Genomic DNA, 24,837 nt, shown 5'->3' with positions numbered 1-24,837 from the left:
TGCTTTGGAAAACAGTTTGATGATTTCTTACAAAGTTTACATACACTTATCATATGAACAGCAATTTCAGTCCTAGCTCTTTATTGAAGAGAAATATAAACACATGTCTGCAGAAATATTTATAAACAAACACAGAAACTTTACTCATAATAGCCAAAACAAAGAAACAAGTCAAATGCCCATCCACAAGTGAATGGATAAACAAACTGTGGTATATGCATAGAATACAACTAAGCATAAAACAGAATAAATAGGTAATACAAATAAAAAGATGGATGAGTCTCAAAAACATGATGTTGAGCTAAAGAAGCCAGATATAAAAATATACATATACTATATGATTCCATTCATATGAAATTCTGGAATAGGAAAAACTAATCATCAGTGACACAAAGCAGACCTATGGTAACCTGAAATAGAAGATGGGAGACTGCAAAGGTATACAAACAGGGTGATCAACTGTCCCAGTTTACCTGGGACTATCTTGACAAATCCCTCAGTCCTGGGCAAATTGGGACATTTGGTCACCCCATTTTTTGGGGTGATGTAAATGTTCTAAACCTTGACCAGGATAGTGGTTATATGTTTGTCAAAACTCGTTAAACTGTACACTTAAAGTTGCTACGTTTTATTGTATGTAAATTAACATCTCTATGAAATTAATTTAAAAAGTAAAAAACAGACCATTATGTAATTTGTGATGACGTTACTACCCTAAATACAACCATGTTTATCCTTCTTCTGTTGCTATCTTAAGGCTAGCATTAAAAGTTATCAGAGTCTGTCAAACCCTAAAATCAGAATTATTTTATATACAGTATGTTTAGTCTTTAAGAAAGCAAAGGTATGAGTTAAGATGCAAAGGAATGTAAGAATGCAAAGGTTAGACATAATTGAGAGGCATTTAAAAATTTTTTTCAGCCTCCTTAAGTCACTCACTCAACAAAGTTCCTATGCTCAAGGAGCTCTAGGGCAGAGAGACTTGTACATTATAAATCAAGTTCAAATAGCCAAGATCAGTACAACAAAATAAGCACAGATAACGTGTAAGGTGAAAGTGCTAACAATGCACTGAAGTAAGGAAAAGATTCAGGAAAGGATCCTGAAAGGAGAGGCAAGAGCTAATTTTACTTAAGGAGTCTAGGAAGCAAGCGAGTCAGATGCACACTCTATGCGCTCTAGGTACCAAGTGGAGAACAGCATGATCTGGATAACTGTTAACAGTTGAGTGCTAACAGAAAATAAGGATTAGAAAATGGATGGATGGCAACATTAAAGGCTAAAAGGTAAACAAGTGACAGATTATGAAGAGCAAGATTCTGAATGCATCACCATCTGCAATCAATACCACAAATATAAAACATTTAAATACATCAACTATCCCATTTCTACTTCTGAGTATATCTTTAAGTTTTATGTTGTTTCTATTAGGTTCAGGGTGTATTTCCACCTGATTTATTTCAGCTGATTTATATTTGGAAACTCTGAAATCATATACTTAAACTTTTTCATTTTATAGATTAAGAAAAAGCATGTTTGATGTGGACTTCATCACTTCAGACACAAAACAAGTCTTAGGATTCCCCCAAATATTAAGAGGTGGAAAAGTAATTTTTTTCCAGAACTTTTAGACTAAGGGTACACTTAAAAAATAATTATTATTCCTGGATTTCCTAAAAACTGAGTCCCCCACAACTTAAAGGAAACGAAACTACACGTAATGTTTTATGCACTTTTCTGTAAGTATATCTCTCACACAATAAAAGGGGCGGACGTTCAAAATTATCACACCATTGGAAAGTGTGTACTCTGAGTTATAAGATCTTTCCCTTTATTGCAAAAGAGCATTTTTTAAGTCCATTGTCCTAGAACATCATGTGGAGTAGGTGGTGGAAAGACTCAAAGTACCAGAGATTAGCCTGTCACAACCCTTTGGGGATGCTGTTCATCCCTTATGATTAAATCAATCATTTCATTTGTACCCAGTCCCATCATGCTTGTTTTAACATTTTTTTCATACATTTAGTTGCAAATTTAGCTAACACCAATAAATATCAAGTCAGGAATTACGATTTATGTCTTCAAAGAAATAAAACACAGCCAAGAATCATCTGACAAGAGCTCTGAAATACATTTCTTTCACAGCTTTGCGTTTTAATGGCTCAACACCAGAGGTCGCCAAACTTTAGCAATAGAGCTGTATGTGCAGCCTTTAAAGCAAACGTGAAATAAAAGAAATTCTATTAGAAATCTGTTACTCCTCTGCTTAAAATCCTACAGTGGCTTCCAGTTGCTTACATACTAATGTGTTCTGGCCACTGCCCACAGCTCCAGCCTTCTCTCTCCTGGTAAACTCATATTCTATCCCCACCATTCAGAACCTTAGGCTCAAACCATAAAGCAACACACAATAGACCTGACTTCACTAAGCATCCTGGTCCAAATTGGCACGTATGTCCTCCATTCTCGTCCTTTCACTAAATGGTGAATATCTTTCCATGTTTCAAGAGTCAGCTCAAGAGTTACCTCTTATATGAAGTCTTTCCAGATAGGATTTACCTCCAAATAGAATGCTCCTGCCTTTGTACTCTGCTCAGACTTCTGGGATCATACCTGCCTTACTTTATTGCCCTCATTTGTTCCCTTCCTCCCCTCAATGAGTCTCTGAACTCCTTGAGGGCAAAGACCCTCGATGTTCTAGCCCAGAGAGTTCACTAAATCAACATGTTGTTGATTTAGTGGTATGTACCCTGAAAGACTAAAAGGATACATGACCCAGGCTATACATAGTGAATTCAATCAAAGCTTTTTAAATAAGCAGATAAAAACTGTGTAACACAGAAGCAAAAGAGATTATGTGTGACATGGCTGAATAATTAAACATCTTTATTTCCTTTCTGCATAAAAGAAATGTTTATTCAAATTGCATAACTGTCAAGTTGGCTGCCTACATCATAAATGTAACAAATTTCTCTAATTAGAAAACTAGAAAAGATGTCACTGAGCTATTCTATTTCAAAATATTAGTACTCTATTGACACTGGAATCATTTCTACACATTTTCACTTCCACAGGATTGATATAAAATGCTATGTCCTCTGTAGGTAGCCAAAATACTTAACTCTCAACACACACAGATTTTATCCAGTTTCTATCTACCTCTTTCTTACAATATATGAGTGAAATTTTGGTATAAGAATTTTTTTTTTTGGTGGTGTATGCAATGTTTCCTTCTCAGGGTTCTCCACTGATTTCCAAAAGGCAAGGAACCACCACCCACCCCTTCCCTGGCAAAAAAGTGCAGCAATACAAATCTTAAAATCCCATTAGGAACATCTGTGAAGAAAAGAGCATCAAGTTGTCATGTTATTTGAACACAACTAAACAATTTGGCTGAAGTATTTTCTCAGCCTAGAGGGGATAAACTAGTACAGGAGGGTCCCTTTATGTGTCCATGCTGTACTCCATTTAATCCTGTGCCATCTGTCACTTAACTTGATCTGAGTCCTTTGCAAAACTATGGTCAGAGTTTATTGCCTTTCTTAAAATATGGTGGAAACAGCAACACGACCTGATCAAAAGTTCTGTAGGCAGATGCCATCACTCTTGTCTTCAGAACAAAAATCTTTCAGATATACTTCATCTATTATGAAATTCACCCCTTTAACAACTGCTATCTAATTTTAGAACATGTTCATCACCCCAAAATGAAACCCTGCACCCATGAGCAGTCACTCCCATTTCCACTCTCCCCAATTCCTGGCAACCACTAATCTACTTTCTGTCTCTACAGATCTGCTTATTCTGGACATTTCACATAAATGGAATCACATTAACATGTGCTCTTTTGTGTCTGACATTTTCTTTATCCATTCATCAACTGATGGATGTTTGAAACATTTCTACTTTTTGGCTATAAATAATGTTGCTATGAACATTTATGTGCAAGTTTTTATGTGGATAAATATTTTCGATTCATTCCTATGAATGGAATTGCCGGGTCATATGGTAACTCTATGTTTAGTATTTTGAGGAAGTGCCAAACCATTTTTTGTTCACACCATTTTACAATCCCTCCAGCAATGTATGAAGATTTCAATTTCTCCACATCCTTACCAATACTAGTTATTGTCTGTCTTTATTTTAGCCATCCTGATGAATGTGATGTAGTATTCATTATGGTATTGATTTGCATTTCTCTAATGACTAACAATGTTGAGCATCTTTTTTGTGTATGTGTGCTTACTGGTCATTTGTACGTCTTCTTTCGAGAAATGTTATTTGGATCCTTTGTCCATTTTTCTATTGGGCTGTCTTTTTATCATTGAGCTGTAAGAGTTCCTTATTCTGGATACAAGTCCTTTATCATATATATGATTTGCAAAAATTTTCTCCCATTCTGTGTGCTGTCTTTTAATTTTCTGGATGGTGTCCTTTGAAACACAATTTTTAAAATTTTGATGAAGTTCAATGTATCTGTTTTTTCTACTGTCACTTGTGCTTTTTGTGCCATATCTAAAAAGTCACTGCCTAATTGAAAGTCACAAAGATTTACACCCATGTTTCTTTCTAAGAGTTTTATAGTCTTGGCTCTTATGTTTAGGTCTATCCATTCTGAGTTAATTTTTGTATACGGTGTAAGAGGTAGGTGTCCAACTTCATTCTTTTGCATATGGATAGCCAGTTGCCCAATATCATTTGTTAAAAAGACTATTGTTTCCCTGTTGAACTGCCCTTGTCAAAGGTCAACGGACCATAAATGTAAAGGTTTATTTCTAGACTCTCAATTCTACTCCATTGATCTGCATGCCTACACTCATGTCAGTACTATACTTCCCCCAACCCTTTCTTGAGGTTTAACTGACAAAATTGTAAGACATACAAAATGTACACAGTTGTGATTTTATATACATATAAAGGATTTCCACCATCTAGTTCATTAACATATTCATCACCTCACACTTTCTTCCCTTCCTTCCCTCCTTCCTTCTTTTGGTGAGAACATTTAATAGTGTTATCAACTATAGCCACCATGTTTTACATCAGATCCTCAGACCTTATTCATCTTATAAAGTCTGTCCTCTTTTACCAACCTCTCCTCATTTCCTCCACCTCCCTAAGTCCCTGGTAACCACTTTTCTACTCTCTGTTTCTATGACTTGACTCTTTTCTTTTCTTTTTAGATTCTACATACATGGAATACCATGCAGTAGTTGTCTTTCTCTCTCTGGCTTATTTCATTTAGCACAATGCCCTAAGGTCCATCCATGTTGTCACATATGGCAGAATTTCCTTCTTTCTTGTGGCTGAATAATATTCCATTGTATATGCACTGTCTTGATTGCTGCAACTGTATAGTAAGTTTCAAAAATGGGAAGTATGACTTTACTCTTTTTTTTAAAGATTGTTTTGACTCTCATTTTTTCTTCCTGAATAAAATTTTATATTTGGCAACAAGTACCCTCCTTCCCCCCGAAAAAGGTGATTACTGTTTTGATTATTCAAATTATTCAACATAAAGTAAAAAAGTCATTCTTGGTTAATACATATTCACAGGAGTCAAAGGCCTTTCTTTTCCTAGGTGAATCTCAGCCATAGTGGTATGCTCAAGGTAGGAGTACAAAAGAGAAAAGGGGCTAGGGGTGGGATTAGAATCTCTTTGGTTAAAAAAAAAAAACCAAAAAACCTCACTGTATTTCCCAAACTTTTAAAAATCACACTCCTCCGCTTTGAGACACGTAAACATTTTATACACACATCACCCAGCTCTTGCTTCTTTTGAGAATCATTAACACTATCGTTCTTCATAGCACCACATGCCAAGATTTTCTTCATGTTTTCCTTCTATTATATATGTATCAATAATATAAAAATTATGTTTTATAAATATGAAATATCAATCAGTATGCTTTTAACAAAATAAATGCCCCTCTACAAGATTCCAGTGTTTCTTTATATTGGACCCTGAAATTAAGCAAACACACCAAAGAACTCAAAATGCAACCATGCGGAAGAATCTGCAGTTGACACATGAAGTGTATTATGTCCCACAAAGAGTAATTCTGTGCATGGTCTTCTGAGTCGGGTTGTAAAATGTAATTATCAAGTACAACAGTTTTGAGGTCACAATGTCATGAAACTTAGGTCTGTGTGAAAAAAGTTTCTTTGCATAAATAAAACATATCCTGGCAACTTAGTAAATCATTTTATACTGCTTGTTTTGGGGAAATTAAAGATTTCAAATGGATGTCATTATTCTCAAGTCAAAAGCTAAACTAGACCACATTGCCAGAAAACGACTTCTCTGTGCCTGGGCACACTTACATATAAGCGCACAGAGATTTAACCAAGTATTAGTATTACTGTAGTCAGTAAAATTTCATAGTAGTTACTTAAAACTTGATGTTTCTTCTGGTCTATGTACAACATATTAATGTAAAGATGTAGTTGAGGAGTTTTACATTAAAATGATTATTCTAATACTCATTTACTCATTCACTTATTTTTACTTTTATTTTATTTTATTTTTTATTTATTTGTTTTTTTTGCGGTACATGGGCCCCTCACTGTTGTGGCCTCTCCCGTTGTGGAGCACAGGCTCCGGACACGCAGGCTCAGCGGCCATGGCTCACGGGCCCAGCCGCTCCGCGGCATGTGGGATCTTCCTGGATCGGGGCACGAACCCGTGTCCCCTGCATCGGCAGGTGGACTCTCAACCAGTGTGCCACCAGGGAAGCCCTCATTCACTTATTTTTAAAATGTTGACATTATGTACATAATATTTATACTGCAAGTGGTTACTATAAATTGTAACCATAGTTCCTTGTACTAGTATAGGGATATTTAAGCTAGGGATTCTGGATGAGCTTCAGAAAGTCCAAAGTTCACCTGATATCATATGCAAAACTCTGGCATGACTGCATTTTTCTGGGGGAGAGTCCATTGCTATGAACAGATTTTCAAAGAGGTCCATGATCCAAAAGCTACTAAAAGTTGCTGCTCTAGTCAGTAATAACCATAGAAACATTTAAACAAATAATACAAGAATGAAAAAAGCAATAAAATTTTTTTTATGTATTGCATATTATATTGACACATTACAAGTAAAACTGTGTACCACAATGTGTAATGGGGTGTGCTTACTTGTTCCGCAGAGTGGAAAAAGGAGAGAGAACTAAGTTTAATATGCTGTCCCTGCAGTCTGTTAACAACACAAGAGCTCTATGATATGACAGCACAAGAAATATCACCAGGTTACATATGATTAAGCTCCAAATGCATGTTAGCAAAGATACGTCAGGGATCCGTCAAAAAACTTAGGAAAAAAAGTATTTTATACTTATTAAATTCTGATTTAGTTAATATCTGAGACCTCTGTCTGAAAGACTGTTTAATGGTGAAAATTTTAAGCCAGGAGAGAGTGCACACACAGGTGCTAAACAACTCATAATATGGAGATAACTGAAAGCTAAACTATTTGCTAAACAAAGATGATGAAAATGACACTGAGCTGTACTTGAAAGCAAGGAATCCACTATTACAACCTTGATTGCTTTAGATGAAGCACAACTAAATCTAGTCCAAAGACATCACAAACTGAGTTCGTATATTCATCACAATAAGATTTAGGGGCTGTTTCCTTTATTTTGTGGTCATACTTAAAAAAAACTAAATGCAGGGACTTCCCTGGTGGTGCAGTGGTTAAGAATCCGCCTGACAATGCAAGGGACACGGGTTCGAGCCCTGGTCCGGGAAGACCCCACATGCCGCGGGGCAACTAAACCCGTGTGCCACAACTACTGAGCCTGCGCTCTAGAGCCCGTGAGCCACAACTACTGAGCCCGCGTGCCACAACTACTGAAGCCCGCACGCCTAGAGCCCATGCTCCGCAGCAAGAGAAGTCACCGCAATAAGAAGCCTGCACACCTCAACGAAGAGTAGCCCCCGCTCGCCGCAACTAGAGAAAGCCCGCGTGCAGCAACGAAGACTCAGTGCAGCCAAAAATAAATAAATATATTAAAAAATATACTAAATTAATGGGTTCTAGACAACAAGTTGACATTAAGTATCATATTGTTTTCCCCAGAGCTACAAAATACCATGAATAGAGGACATCAATTTAGCTAAAGATGAATCAGACAGGATTTTCCTACCACCCAACCCCTCCCAGATACAGTAGTGGTACTCATCTTTGTCATTATCATCCTTCTAGGATTAAGGTAAGGATTAAATGTGGTAATATATGTAAAGTGCTTAGCCCAGTGCCTGGTTCAGAGGAAGTTCTCACTGAGTGGTAGCTTTTATAATTAGCAGTATTTTACCAATATTCGAAAATGTAGACTTCTGAGGGGCCAGATAATCACTGATCTATTTGTCTATAAATTATACTGCAAAGAGCCATCAGTCAAACTGGAAGACCAGGAAAACAATGATTTAGACAGACATTTGTAATAAAATGCAGCTCTCTTAACTCTATGTAACTGTTTTTATTTGTTTCCTAACAAAAGATTCTGGCACAAAACAACTGAAAACATCTATTTTTTTCATAGTTTCTGGGATTTCAAAGAGCTGATTGTTTAAAAAAAAAAACAACATCACAGAACAGTAAAAAGTGAAAATCCTCTTTTTTCCCTCTCTCTCCTTAATCCCACTCTCCACTGCTAAATCTTTTTCTACTGATTAGGCGTCACAAGAAATGAAGTCCACTTACTTGGCTATAATAACATAATCAAAAGATTATTTGGATCTGTTTTTTACTTTCAAATTTCTGAAGTTTCTGCTAGAGATAAGATTTTACTAGCTCTTACCTGTGTAAGAGCCATCTACACAAATATCTAAATTGAATTATTGCTAAGAGAAAATTAAACAATAGCTTAGTAAAGTTGTTTTAAAAGGGAAATTATGTAATTTTAATTGCCTTATAACAAATTATTTAAGTATTTTTTGCACCCCAATGTTCATATCAGGACTATTTACAACAGCCAAGACATGGAAGCAACCCTGGCTATTTACAACCGCCAAGACATGGAATCAACAGATAAATTGATAAAAAAGATGTGGAAGATATGGTGTACGTATATACACACGTAAAAAACAGAATACTACTCAGCCATAAAAGGAATGAAACAGTGCCATTTGCAGCAACATGGATGGACCTAGAGATCATCATACTAAGTGAAGTAAGTCAAAAAGAGAAAGACAAATACCGTATGATATCACTTATATGTGAAATCTAAAATATGACAGAAATGAACTTATTTACGAACAGAAACAGACTCACAGACACAGAAAACAAACTTATGGTTACCAAAGAGGTAAGGTTACCAATGGGGGAGAGAGAAATTAGGAGTCTGGGATTAGCAGATATGAACTACTATATATAAAATAGATAAATAAGGTCCTACTGTATAGCACAGGGAACTATATTCAATATCCTGTAATAAACTATAATGGAAAAGAACATGAAAGGATATGCATATATATGTATACCTGAATCACTTTGCCGTACACCAGAAACTAACACAATGTTGTAAATCAACTATAAAAATAAAAAATTAAAGAAAAAACGATCTACATGTTTAATGTCATGTTTTTCTAAAAGAGATATATCCAAATTTAAAAGGCTAGTTACTACAGTTATGAAAGCTATAGAGAAATTCTATCATCTAGAGGTGGACTCTACTTCTGCCTTTAAAACTCTTCCATTAGAAAGAAAGGGTCATATTATTACAAAGCACAAGTAAATGTTTACGGAATAAATCAAAGTATATCTCTAGGAACATTATTACATTTAAAACTTGAAATTCTACAAAATGGTTGGTTTCTTTCAAATATTAAGTTCTGTGATATTTTAATCCAAAAATTCAACTCTGGACTGAAGCTTGCCTTTCCTTACTTGAAATTTACATTTTAAAATTTGGAGGGGGAAAAGAAACTATTAGTAAAACCTACAGCATTCCCAGGTCCAGAATTTCCTAGACTGCTTCAACTTCAATCCATCTGGGGAATTTTGGGGACATCTGTCATTTATATAAGGAAGTTAATGATCAAACCTTTGAGAAGCTAAATATGGAATTTCTCTTCAAAAGCAATAGTTTACCACTTTATATTATTCTTTTCAGAATCAATTATGTAATTCAGAATAGAACCTACAATAGAATCTATGCAGTCATTAAAAAAATCACTTAGTCAACATACACTTCTTCACATGAGAAATACATTTAATTATTTAGTAAAAAAAAGTCTACAAAACAGATGGCACTTATGTTTTAACATACATATGCAGAGAAAAGTGTATAAAAATATTCACAGAAGTTATTTTTCATGATGTACCAGAACAGAAAGTGATTACTTTTGTTCTTTTCTTTGCATTTGTGTCTGGGTATATTTTCTGCATTAAGCATATAAAATTATAGCATATATAATTATAAAAAAGTAATCATATTAAAAACTACTACCTTTTCCAAGTCTTCAAAAGATTCTTTAACCCCACTGCTATGACTTATGGCAGAGGTGTCAAAGGACAATGCTATATCACTGAACCTATGGTTTGTGAAATTCCTGACAGATGTTATCCCAAAATGTTTTATCTTTATCCAGGTATCTGAAACCACATCAAATATTCCTTAAGGGTATTTTAACTAGTACTGTTAAGGAAGAATTTAAGAAAAAAAATCTTATTATCTGAGAAGCCCCAAACAGAATCTCTCTGTTTACAAATGCTTTGAAAATCCAAGCACTTTTTGATACTCAGAGATTAACCGGCATAATGAGATTCTGATCTGATAATCCTATGTATGAAATCAACTTCAGAAAGCTAAGTGTTTTTCATGCTTAAAAATGATTTCTCATGACTTTCTATTCCATTCTGCCTTACACTTTTAACTTACTCTGAAGATGTATTTTAATTTTATTCTAAATATTTTTCAAAAGCCTTATTTGAGGGTAAGTAGGGAGGTTAAGGTTAAGCTAAGTTAGCTCAGTTTAAATAATACTCTGTGTTACTCATTCTGTAAATTATTGGCATGGACGTCCAAGCCAATAAAATTTAGTAAACAACATATACAACAACAATCACACTAACTTTTCTTATTAATTCCCAGGTAATTCCAAATTCATGAATGAACAATGATCTAGTAGATTAATTCAATTTAAACACTTACTGAAAACTATTCTGGTGTCCTTGGATATTAAAACACAACAATAAAAGAAAGTCCCTGCTCAGAAAGTTTATAAAATAATTAGGTAATTCTACCATTTATAATTTATGAAGTTTGCTGTACGATTGTTCACTTTTTGCATAAACTCAAAATCAGAGAGAAGAGTACCTATCGTACCGGGGGCAGGGGTGTGGGGGGGCTGCATCAGCTACCTCCAGTTACTCCAGAGGAATACCCATGAGGCCTTCAAGAGAGAAAATGGAAAGAGCAGAAAGGAACAGTAACATAGATTCCCTAGTTACCAAAAGGACTGAGGGTGCATGCCTAACATCTCAAAAAAACTGAGACTTGAGTTGGGCAACTGTGAGACCACTTTTCACGGAAAACTCAAATCTATTCTTGAAGTCCTGATTAGCAGAAATGACAATATTTGCTTAAAATATAAAATGTCTTAATACATTTAACTTTGAAAGCTAACCTATACAACTCTTTTCTTACATACAACTTAGATCAGGAAAACTGGAACAGTTATATCAGAATTAGTTAAGAGTTCTTATTTCAATGAAACATCACAGATATTCAACATGTAAAGTACACAGACAGGATCAACAAGACTTAGAGCTAACTTAAACACACAAAATCTCTACAAAGTTTATTAACCTCCATGCAATAAGATTTAGAGCTATACTATACACACATACACACACACCCCAACACAATGTCTATTAATTAACCTTAGTGTAATGTATAACTTTAGGTCACCAAATGGGTGGTAAACTAATACTGATATATCATTTATCCTGGGTAGTATTGCTTAAAACTGTAAAAGGGACTGAGAAGCTTGATATCCCAAACTGTTCTGGGATGTTAACTCCATTATATCATCTTCAAAACATCTATAGAAAGTGATCTTGGAACTTCAGTAGGTGATGACTATTTATAAATGCAAGATGACAAGATAACATAAAAATGAAAAGAGTGTTTTGTTTTAGATATGGTCTACTACAACAAATTAATCATGGACAAACTTGCAACAAATAAGCCCTATATAAAAATGAAGTCTTAAACCATCAATAACAAATTGACAGTTTCTACTGAAATTAAATAAGCACAGACCAATATTAGTAGAAAACTGAATTACAAGGACTGACAAAAAGCGGTGAAATAAGTTCTGGACTTAAAGGTGTATAAGATATGAGATATAGGATTTATCACAGATATTCAGTTTAGCTTCCTAAGCAATTTCGTTTGTGTCCTGTATGAATTCATTAAAATTAATGACAAAGAATAAACCATCACACAGTTCTAAACTATAATCAGTAGAGAAATGATGCAGTTCTAATAAGCTAAACATATATGACAAATAGGATGTCAATACGCCAGGAGAATTGTAGTATGGTAAACTCAAGTACAACTGAAAGCCTGGGGATAGAAGAAATGCTGAATGGCTGTACTGACTAAGGGTCAGCAAACTATGGCCCAATCTCTGTTTATGTAGGAAGGGCCCAGGAACTAAGAATTGATTTTACAGATAAACATTTGCAATCAATTTGATGATACAATACACTGACTTTGAACCCCAATTAAGAGAAATGTTATAGCCCCCTCAAAAGAAATCCATTCCTCTAATTAGTAGACTTGAATTTCATCAATGAAAAATATGTGTAAATTTTGTTATATTGAGTTGGCCAAAAAGTTCGTCTGGTTTTAAGTACTAATAAAAGACACATTTTTCATTTTCATGAAGAACTTTACTGAACAATGTGTTCAGTAACTGAACAAACTTTTTGCCCAATCCAATATATCTCAGACATCCCTAACTTTCATTTTAGCCCACGAAGCCTAAAATGTTTTATCTAGCCCTTTATAGAAAGTTTGCCAACTCCTGTATTACAATACTAATTTGAATAATAATGAAGAATACATAGGCGTTTAGGAAACAAGGAAATCAAACTATCTGAACTTAGATCTGAGTGTAGTATGGGAATCAGGAAGGAAGGAGATCTGTTGAACTAAGTTTAAAGCTTCAATTTGAAACAAAGATGGTTACTACAAAAAGACAGCAAAATACCAGTGATCTCAAGTGCAAATCATAAGAAATTATATAGATAGTAAGGAAGATTCTTGATTACACATGGGTGTTTTCAACCACACTTGTACACACTGATACCTAGCAAAATCATTTTATCAAAAGTAACATATTCTGGGCCTCCCTGGTGGCGCAGTAGTTGAGAGTCCACCTGCTGATGCAGGGGACACGGGTTCGTGCCCCGGTCCAGGAAGATCCCACATGCCGCGGAGCGGCTGGGCCCATGAGCCATGGCCACTGAGCCTGCGCGTCTGGAGCCTGCGCTCCGCAACGGGGGAGGCCACAACAGTGAGAGGCCCGCATACCGCAAAAAAAAAAAAAAGTAACATATTCTTATAAATTAAGTACAAGGATTTTCAAATAACTTAATCACCATCCTGTGTATAACTACAAAAAGCTACTGAGAACCAATAAGGACGTACTGAATAGCACAGGGAACCCTGCTCAATACTCTGTAATAACCTAAATGGGAAAAGATTTAGAAAAATAGATAATGTATATGTATAACTGAATCACGTTGCTGTACACTTGAAACTAACACAACATTGTCAGTTTCAACTATACTATACTCCAATATAAAATACAAAAAATTTTTAAATAAATAAATAAGCTTCTGAGGCTCAGCACAATAAAAACTAAATTCAAGCTGTCCAGATACAAAACAGGCTGCATTCCAAAGTAGCAACCTGATGCTGGAAGTACTCAAGAAAACACTGAAAAATCATCTGTCAGGAATGTAACTAAGAAGGGATGGAGAACTGGACTACATAACCTCTAAGGAGATTTTCAATTTTCCACTTCTGTGAAACATTTGGAAAATCAAGAATAAAGCCTAATAGACAGTAGGTGTTGTTGCTTTGGACAAACTATAACCTTAGAATCAACCAATCTAGTGGTCTAAATACAGAGACACTAGATGTTACTAAAGGGGGGGGAGGTGAGAACTTATTTAAGATCTCAAGTATTAAAAACTTTAAAATGTCAGTGCTGCTGTTCTTAAGAGACAGTATGAATTCCAAAATAATAATACTTTGGATCTGATGTTGTTAATAAAGGTGTTGACCGACCTAATAAATAAAATTATAAGTAAATTTATAAGTAAAAACTTACTTGAATTATAAGTAAAAATTCTGCTTCTATCAAGTGATCTAGTCATATATACTCACTTTTTCATTTTATAAATATTTAAATATTGACTAAATACAAGCATCTCCTATGTGCTCAGCAGAGTATTATGAGCAGAGAGCACATGGTGAGCAAAAATAGACATAGCTTGGGTTTTCATTCAGTTTATATACATTTTAGTGATCTATTGCTTTTAAGTACTTTAAATAACAGATATATCCCTTTCTTGCATCAGATAGCCAAAATAGCTTTTCTAGTATCACATAACAGAATAACTCAATTAGAAAGCAAAAGCTGGGTTCTTATACTTCTTCCACAGCTGAACTTGCTATGTGATCTTAGATCACGTTCTCCATTTCCTCAGTTTTTCATGAGTGTGTGAGAGATATGGATTCTTAGAAAACAGCAATAAGATTCCTTCCAGTTCAAAAATTCTGATTCAATCTTCTCACCTTGATTATTTCTACCAATTGATCCACACCACTGTCCCCTGGAAATATTGGTTGTCCTAGCAACAGCTCAGCCAACACACAGCCTGCAGACCATACATCTGAAGAAAAAAGAAAACAAAAGCTTATTAATACTCTGTAGCTTAATTTGCATTAAACTGTATACATTTTCTAATTTTACTTTGGTCAGAGAAATATCACAAGGAAAAGACTGTATAATCTAAAACAGAGGGAAAAAAGTCATCAAACTATCCTTAATGCATTTAAAAATTGTGTTAAACTTACTAAACAGGAAACAGGACAATAAGAATATTCTAATAAAGGGTAATATCTATTTAATTATCAAATAGCAGATGTTCAAGTCTTCAACAACCAAGACAGGGATTATAGAATGAAAACATAGCACATGATTATTTACTTATTATACTTAAAAATAAGTCAAAGTGATACAATCTCTTCACATTGGCAGGTACTTATACAGAGTAGCAGAAAGCAAGGGTTTAATCTCCTATATACAGGGTTGTAAGCCAATGAAAATTTCTGAGAAAAAATTTTAATACTTTAAATGGTTAAACTTTTGTCTTGTAATATGACTGACGGAAAAATGTGCTTAAATATATGAATATTTTAAAATGCAAAGAGAGAAGAATACATTTTATTTTACAAATTATAAAATATAATTCACTTTTAAGTCAAAACAGAAACCTCAATCTTGAGAGAAAACTTAAAAAAATAATTTAATTAATAAATTTTAATAATTTATAAATAAATTTACTAAATAAAAAAATAAAGCGTACATCCTGGCTTACCCACGACAGTCCTGGTCTAGATGACTGTCCTGGGATAATTATGAAGAGCATCCCCTTTCTCTCTTAAAAGTATTACCAAATGAGAAGATAAATTATATGGGCACTCTATTTAGAGCCCACTACCTAAGACTTCCTGCAAGAAAAAGCTAATTTTCAGTTTCTGGATTCCTGGGTTTTGTATGAACCACCAAACAAGTGTTTTAGGGAGATGAACATAAGTCATTGCTGGGTTTTCCATCTACCAGTAGGGAAGGAGAAGAATGGTGAATGGCATGGGGACAACAAATAATTTAATCAGTCTGATGTGGTAAGATGCACTAACAAGAGGAACTGGAAACTAACACAACATTGTAAGTCAACTATATTCCAATATAAAATAAAAATTAAATTAAAAAAAAAAGAGGAATTGGAAATCCCTGCTCCAATGACTACATTTTACTGGCTTGGAAAAATAATGACAGAAAATTCATTTAAGAAATTCAAGTTGATTTTGTCCAGCTACTCTTTCACTTTTAATACCATTGTTAAAAATATTTCCAAAATATATTTGTATTAGAACACTTTTAAATATATTTATTCTTGTTTATTTATAAATCTTCCAGAGTCTTAAGAAGCAAGTATCATAAATCTAAAAGGGAAAGCCAAATCTAGGCTTGTTAGGGTTCAAAAGGTCCCAGGCTGAATCAGTGGCCTATGGTGAGTCCTACGCCTAGGACATCAGAATCTGGTTTTAGTCATGCAAAGGAGGTTACTGGAAAGCAGGTACTCATAATATCCAGAAAATTGATTTCCTAGTAGAGGAAACAGATTACACTGGCCTTTTTTGTGAGAAGTATTCTCAAAGAACTGTTAGGCACATGGACATTTACAGAAGTAATATACTCTTAAGAGGGTTAAAGGTTTATGTTAAACATGCCTTAATATGTCACATAATATGATCATGACTTTTTTAAAAGAAGCAAACCAGGACTTCCCTGGAGGCGCAGTGGTTAAGAAACTGCCTGTCAATGCAGGGGACATGGGTTCGAACCCTGGGCCAGGAAGATCCCACATGCCACAGAGCAACTAAGCCCGTGTGCCACAACTACTGAGACTGCGCTCTAGAGCCCGCGAGCCACAACTACTGAGCCCACGTGCCACAACTGCTGAAGCTCGCACACCAAGTCCATGCTCCACAACAAGAGAAGCCACCGCAATGAGAAGCACACGCACTGCAACGAAGAGTAGCCCCTACTCGCTCCAACTAAAGAAAGCCCGCATGCAGCAATGAAGACCCAATGCAGCCAAAAATAAAATAAATTAATAAAAAATAAATAAATAAAAGAGGCAAACCGCATTTATTTTTTGTTTGTTTGTTTTGTACTTGTATGCTTTTGGACCAAGGAATTCTCTTCAGAAGCAATATATAACAATAAAATAAAGTTGACCTCCACCTGCATGCCACCCTAAGGTTGCTCCTTTCTTAGCTTCCTATTCATGTCCAACTGATCATACTCTGTATGTGCACTACTACTAGTGGGCTAAAATGAGGTAGAAGAGGAGGTCAATAAAGAATGAAGCAAACTGTCTCTATTCAATTCCTTCTATCATTAAAGATCTTTGGTGACAAATTCTACAGAATTGGTGGGTTTGTCCAAACTACTAATGAAAAAATCAGATCGTTCCTTTTGAGCAGACTTAAATAACCAACTGAGACAGCACAGTGGTCATCCTACCACTTTAATCATAAACTTAATTGATGCAAATTCTCCAACTGGTGATCAAGCTCAGAAGGGAATATTTCAGGGGAATTTTTTTTTTAAGTTAGAAAAGGTATACTTAGAATTTATTTACAATTTTAAGTTAAAAATAACTGTACTCCTAAAGAAATCACAAAGGAGTAGCTTATAATACAAGAAACGTAAAAGTAGAATAATAAATATATCTTAAATTCTATACATTTTTGCATATCAATCTTTAAGAAGAAATATATTTCAAGGCATATTTATATTTAAGAACAGATTAGTAATACTAAATTACTAAAAACAAGATGCAATAAATAATTACAAGCCATTATATTTGGGTCCATTACTTACCTATACTAGAGGTATAATCAGTGGCTCCAAAGATCAACTCTGGTGCCCTATAGTACCGAGAACAGATATACGAAACATTGGGTTCTCCTCGGACCAGCTGCTTTGCACTAATAAAAAAATCAAAAGCAGAAATTCTTTAAATGAAAATCTAAACTGTATCATTGCTATCGTAAACTGCTATCATTCGCATTCGCAACACAATGTTTATCTAAGATTCCCATAATTCCAATCATGCAATATATAAGAAAAAGAAAATATGAACCATAACTATGTCTGACAAAACAAACTTATAATTTTAACATATCACTCTGAAAAAAGAACAGTAACTTTTAAAGAATGCATTTGTTAACTGTCACCTGAGGAAAAAGATTTTTAAAAAAATCACAAAATGATAAATGTTGAATTTCTTCTGCTCTTGTTCCCTGAATTCCACCTTTAAAATACAAAGAAGAAAGGGCAGAAAAATGAGCGGTACTTCCCCTCACCAAAAAGCACAGTAATAGATTATAATATAAGAATGAATACTGCTTACCCAATATGTTTTTTAAAAAGGTAAGAAATTGGCCACTCTCTTAAAATTTGACTTCTGACTCAGAGTAAGTATCCCAAAGCTTGCAGATCCAATCTACTTTATGTTTTTCCACCATTTGGTCAATTTATTAACTGCCTAAGCATTCGTTATCCAATAAAAAAAGATAGGCCCTTTCCTGTAGGGCAGAGATAATTCACAGTCCATGAATTCTAATTCCACTGTCGTAAGTTAAATCACACATTCTCTTAATCCAACTTTCCTTCCCAAATACTTTGTGGCATGTATTTTAAATATTAAAATTAGTTTCTTTCGAAGTACCTCTCAAGATAACTTGAAGACACACTAAAATAAATAAACTGCTACAGAAGCTAACCATTTTGACATACAATAATAGCAAAGATAAATACAGGAAATAAATACAAACAACAAAATCAAAACAGTAAAAAAGTAAGTCACAGAAAAGGTAAAAAAAAATTTTTAGGTAAAGGTACGGGAAAATCAGAGTAGAGATAGATGAAAGTAGTCACAAAGGTTTCAGTTTGGGCTTTCTGTTCTTCCATTTATTTCTGGTCAATGATAAGTCTGACCATAACCTGGTCTTCCTTCATCACAAGTTTTGAAGGTGGGAGGCAGTTTATTTTTTAACATTCTCACCAAGGTTTGACATACAGCAGCCATTTCATAAATTAATAAACACTAATCCCTGTTTTTAGGCTGCATGAAAATTAAGACACTTTTTCAGCAAAACTGATAAAACCTTTCTACCTTATAAAGAATTTTCTAAATTAACAAGACGATTCCAATTATTTACTCAGAAAATTCAGTGATAAAGAAGGTAATATTAGAAATGCCACTTGATAGAGCTACCTTCAAAGTGTATCCCAAACTCTACTTGCTCAAACTAGCCGTTAAAAACATAAAAGGCAGCTTCATTATCAGAGTTATTAAAAGTGAACTAGGCAGAGTCAAGATGGTGGTGTGGGAAGACACAGTTAGCTTCTCCCCACAACTAGTGTGCCTGCCGGCCGCTGGTGGGGGACACTAATGCCCAAGGAGATAGTAGGAACCCCAAAGTAAACCGGTAGGAAGTAGGGGGACTGAGGGGGGAGGAGAAGTGGAGGTCAGACAGGATCTGTGCCCCTGAGGTCAGGGAGATCAGGAGAGGCACGAGGGAGGGACTCTCTGGGAAGAGAAGGAGAGGAGCAGAGGGTGATCGCCTGGCTCACTTGGGCTGGGGAGCCTGCTGAGCTCTCAAGCCAGTATCCCACCTCCACAGCCCCATCCAGGCCATGTGGGTCCTGGGGGCATAAGAGGGAGGCCGGGGAGATGAGGAGTGGCAGGCGGGAGGAGCCATCCAGGAGGCACAGGAGAGAAGCAGAGGGCGATTGCCCCACCCACTGGGGCCCTGGGCAGCCTGCTGAGTTCCCAGACCGATCCCCTGCCCTCCAAAGGCCCCTCCAGGTCTCGTGGGTCCTTGGGGGCATAGGAAGGAGGCCTAGGGGAGAACAGGAGAGGCAGGCGGGAGGGGCCCTCCGGGAAGAGAGGGAGAGGAGCAGAGGGCAACTGCCCCACCCACTAGAGCCCAGGAAGATTGCTGGGCTCCCCTGTGAGGTCCCCCACCCTCTGAGACCAGGGCTGGGGGGCAAATCTGGGTCCCTTCTGTTCCTTGAGCCTAAGCCCCACCCCCAACAGCCCCCAGCGCCTTTTCCAGCCCTGTCAGTCCTGAGCATTAGCCCTGCCCACTGCCCAAACCTCACCCTTGCTTAGGCCCCGCCCTCCACAGCCAAGGCCTCCCCCCCGCCCACCCCTTTTCTCTTCTTTTTTCTTTTCCCTCCTCCTCTCTTTTACTATTATGGTACTGATGTGCCTTCTGGCTGTTGATTCATCTATACTTTTATTTTTATATTCTTCCTAACATATCTGTTTATTTTTTACTTTGTTATTGTTTTTTTTTTGCTGCCCCAGGCAACTTGCCGGACCTTGGTTCACGAACCCATGGTTGGGCCAAAATTCCTTCGGTGGGAGTTCCGAGTCTGAACCACTGGACTAAGAGAGAACCTCAGACCTCAGGGAATGTTCACTGGAATGAGACCTCACAGAGCTCCTCATCTCAGCACCAAGACCCAGCTCTACCCAATAGCCTACAAACTCCAGTGTTGGAAGTCTCAGGTCAAACAACCAGTAAGTCAGAAATACAATCCCACTCATTAGGGAAAAAAAAAAAAAAAGACACGGCAAAAAAATATGTCACAAATGAAGGAGCAAGGTAAAAACCTACAAGACCAAATAAATGAAGAGGAAATAGGCAATCTACCTGAAAAAGAATTCAGAGTAATGGTAGTAAAGATGATCCAGAATCTTGGAAATAGAATGGAGGCATGGACTGAGAAAATACAAGAAATGGTTAACAAAGATCTAGAAGAACTAAAGAACAAACAAACAGAGATGAACAACACAATACTGAAATGAAAAAGACACTAGAAGGAATCAATAACAGAATAACTAAGGCAGAAAAACGAATAAGTGAGCTGGAAGACAAAATGGTGGAAATAATTGCTGAGGAGCAGAAAAAAGAATGAAAAGATTGAAGACAATCTCAAGACCTCTGGGACAACACGAAATGCACCAACATTCGAATTATGGGGGTCCCAGAAGAAGAAGAGAAAAAGAAAGGGTCTGAGAAAATATTTGAATAGATTATAGTTGAAAACTTCCCTAACATGGGAAAGTAAACAGTCATCCAAGTCCAGGAAGTACAGAGAGTCCCATACAGGATAAACCCTAGGAAAAACACACCAAGACACATATTAATCAAACTAACAAAAATTAAATTCAAAGAAAAAAATATTAAAAGCAGCAAGAGAAAAACAAAAAATAACATACAAAGGAATCCCCATAATGTTATCAGCTGATTTTTCAGCGGAAACTCTGCAGGCCAGAAGGGAGTGGCAGGATTCAATTGAAAAGTCAAAAGCTTTTCAGACAAGCAAAAGCTAAGAGAATTCAGCACCACCAAACCAGCTTTACAACAAATGCTAAAGAAACTTCTCTAAGTGGAGACACAAGAGAAGAAAAAGACCCACAAAAACAAACCCAAGGGCTTCCCTGGTGGTGCAGTGGTTGAAAGTCCGCCTGCCGATGCAGGGGACACGGGCTCGTGCCCTGGTCTGGGAAGATCCCACATACTGTGGAGCGGCTGGGCCCGTGAGCCATGGCCGCTGAGCCTGCGTGTCCGGAGTCTGTGCTCTGCAACTGGAGAGGCCACAACAGTGAGAGGCCCACGTACCGCAAAAAAATAAATAAATAAATAAAAATAAGAAAATGGTAATAGGAACATACATATCGATAATAACTTTGACTATAAATGGATTAAATGCCCCAACCAAAAGACACAGACTGGCTGAATGGATACAAAAACAAGACCCATATATATGCTGTCTACAAGAGACCCACTTCAGACCTAGGGACACATACAGACTGAAAGTGAGGGGATGGAAAAAGATATTCCATGCAAATGGAAATCAAAAGAAAGCTGGAGTAACAATACTCGTATCAGATTAAATAGATTTTAAAATAAAGACTGTTGCAAGCGATAAGGAGGGACACTACGTAATGATCAAAGGATCAATCCAAGAAGAAGATATAACAATTATAAATGTTTATGCACCCAACATAGGAGCACCTCAATACATAAGGCAAATGCTAACAACCATGAAAGGAGAAATCGACAGTAACACAATCATAGTAGGGGACTTTAACACCCCACTTACACCCATGGACAGATCATCCAAACAGAAAATAAATAAGGAAAAACAAGCTTTAAATGACACAATAAACCAGATAGCTCTAACTGATATTTATAGAACATTCCTCCCAGAAGTGGCAGAATACACTTTCTTCTCAACTGCACCTGGAACATTCTCCAGGATAGATCAAATCTTGGGTCACAAATCAAGCCTCGGAAGATTTAAGAAAATTGAAATAGTATCAAGCATCTTTTCTGACCACAACACTATGAGACTGGAAATCAATTACAGGAAAAAAACTGTAAAAAACACAAATACATGGAGGCTAAACAGTGTGCTACTAAATAACCAAAAGATCACTGAAGAAATCAAAGAAGAAATTAAAAAATACATAGAAACAAATGACAATGAAAACATGATGACCCAAAACCTATGGGACACAGCAAAAGCAGTTCTAAGAGGGAAGTTTACAGCAATTCAACCTCACCTCAAGAAACAAGAATAATCTCAAATAAACAATCTAACCCTACACTTAAAACAACTAGAGAAAGAAGACCAAAGAAAACCCAAAGTCAGTAGAAGGAAAGAAATCATAAAGATCAGAGCAGAAATAAATGAAATAGAAATGAAGAAATCTATAGTAAAGATCAATAAAACTAAAAGCTGGTTGTTCGAGAAGATAAACAAAATTGATAAACCCTTAGCCAGACTCATCAAGAAAAAATGGGAGAGGATGCAAATAAATAAAATTAGAAATGAAAAAGGAGAAATCACAACTGACACTGCAGAAATACAAAGGATTATAAGAGACTACTACAAACAACCATATGCCAATAAAATGGACAACCTGGAAGAAACTGACAAGTTCTTGGAAAGGTACAATTTTCCAAGACTTAACCAGGAAGAAGTAGAAAATATAAACAGACCTATCACAAGTAATGAAACTGAAACCGTAATTAAAAATCTTCCAACAAACAAAAGTTCAGGACCAGATGGCTTCACAGGCAAATTCTATCAAACGTTTACAGAAGAACTAACACCTATCCTTGTCAAACTCTTTCAAAAAATTGCAGAGGGAGAAACACTCCCAAAGTCATTCTATGAAGCCACCATCACACTGTCACCACAACCAGAAAAAGATATCACAAAAAAAGAAAATTATAGACCAATATCACTGATGAACACAGATGCAAAAATCCTGAACAAAATATTAGCATACAGAATCCAACAGCACATTAAAAGGATCATACACCATGATCAAGTGGGATTTATCCCAGGGATGCAATGATTCTTCAATATACACAAATCAATCAATGTGACGCACCACATTAACAAATTAAGGAATAAAAACCATATGATCATCTCAATAGATGCAGAAAAAGCTTCTGACAAAATTCAACACACATTTATGATAAAAGCTCTCCAGAAAATGGGTAGAGAGGGAAACTTCCTCAACATAATAAAGGCTATATATGACAAATCCACAGCAAGCATCATACTCAATGGTGAAAAACTGAAAGCATTTTCACTAAGATCAGGAACAAGACAAGGATGCCCACTCTCACCACTCTTATTCAACATAGTTTTGCAAGTCCTAGCCACAGCAATCAGAGAAGAAAAAGAAATAAAAGCAATACAAATTGGAAAAGAAGAAGTAAAACTGTCACTGTTTGCAGATGACATACACTATACATAGAAAATCCTAAAGACGCCACCAGAAAACCAGTAGAACTAACCAGTGAATTTGGTAAAGTAGCAGGATAAAAAATTAATGCACAGAAATCTCTGGCATTCCTATACACTAACAATGAAAAATCAGAAAGAGAAATTAAGGAAACACTCCCATTTACCACTGCAACGGAAAGAATAAAATACCTAGGAATAAACCTGCTTAAGGAGGCGAAAGACTTGTACTCAGAAAACTATAAAACACTGATGAAAGAAATCAAAGATGACATAAACAGATGGAGAAATATACCATGCTCTTGGATTGGAAGAATCAATATTGTGAAAATGACTATACTACCCAAAGCAATCTATAGATTCAATGCAATCCCTATCAAACTACCAATGGCATTCTTCACAGAATTAGAAGAAAAAATTTTACAATTCATATGGAAACTCAAAAGATCCCGAATAGCCAAGGCAATCTTGACAAAGAGAAACGGAGTTGAAGGAATCAGATTCCCCGACTTCAAACTACACCACAAAGCTACAGTAATCAAGACAGTATAGTACTGGCACAAAAACAGAAATATAGATCAATGGTACAGGACAGAATGCCCAGAGATAAACCCACACACATATGGGCACCTAATTTATGACAAAGAAGGCAAGAACATACAATGGAGAAAAGACAGCCTCTTCAATAAGTGGTGCTGGGAAAACTGGACAGCTATGTGTAAAAGAATGAAACTAGAACACTCCCTAACACCATAACAAAAATAAACTCAAAATGGATTAAAGACCTAAAGGTAAGACCAGACACTATACAAGTCTTAGAGGAAAACATAGGAAAAACACATTTCACATAAACCACAGCAAGATCTTTTTTGACCCACCTCCTAGAGTAACGGAAATAAAACCATAAATAAACAAATGGGACTTGCTCCTAGGAGCAATCGATATTATGAATCGATTCATAATATCATTCCAAAATGATTCAATATATCATTCCAAAAATAAGCTATGCATCTGTGTACATATGCCTACACTCTCTGTGTTTTTAGAATACAAAAGGGAACATACTATGTAGATTCTTGACCTTGTTTTTTTGAATTTAATACTTCTTAGAGATCAGTCATTTTCCATTCATAGAGAGCCTCCCCTTTCTTTCTTTCTCTTTTTTTCTCC

At 36.0% G+C, this 24,837-nt stretch overlaps 1 protein-coding gene across 4 annotated transcripts in view; it reads right to left on the bottom strand.

Moving 5' to 3' along the window:
- GSK3B (glycogen synthase kinase 3 beta) overlaps positions 1–24,837 on the bottom strand; it is a 201,696-nt gene that overhangs the window by 55,686 nt on the left and 121,173 nt on the right. For all 4 annotated transcript variants that reach the window (XM_079923165.1, XM_079923167.1, XM_079923164.1 and 1 more), the window contains exons 6-7: positions 17,707–17,813; positions 14,826–14,923 (exon numbers count right to left, since the gene is read on the bottom strand). In XM_079923165.1, the coding sequence (XP_079779291.1) occupies positions 14,826–14,923; positions 17,707–17,813 (205 nt within the window). The remainder of the gene's footprint in view (positions 1–14,825; positions 14,924–17,706; positions 17,814–24,837) is intronic.

This window comes from Stenella coeruleoalba, assembly GCF_951394435.1.
Source record: "Stenella coeruleoalba genome assembly, chromosome: 5".
In the NCBI taxonomy this organism is placed as follows: domain Eukaryota; kingdom Metazoa; phylum Chordata; class Mammalia; order Artiodactyla; family Delphinidae; genus Stenella; species Stenella coeruleoalba.
This window is presented reverse-complemented; position numbering and strand designations above follow the sequence as displayed.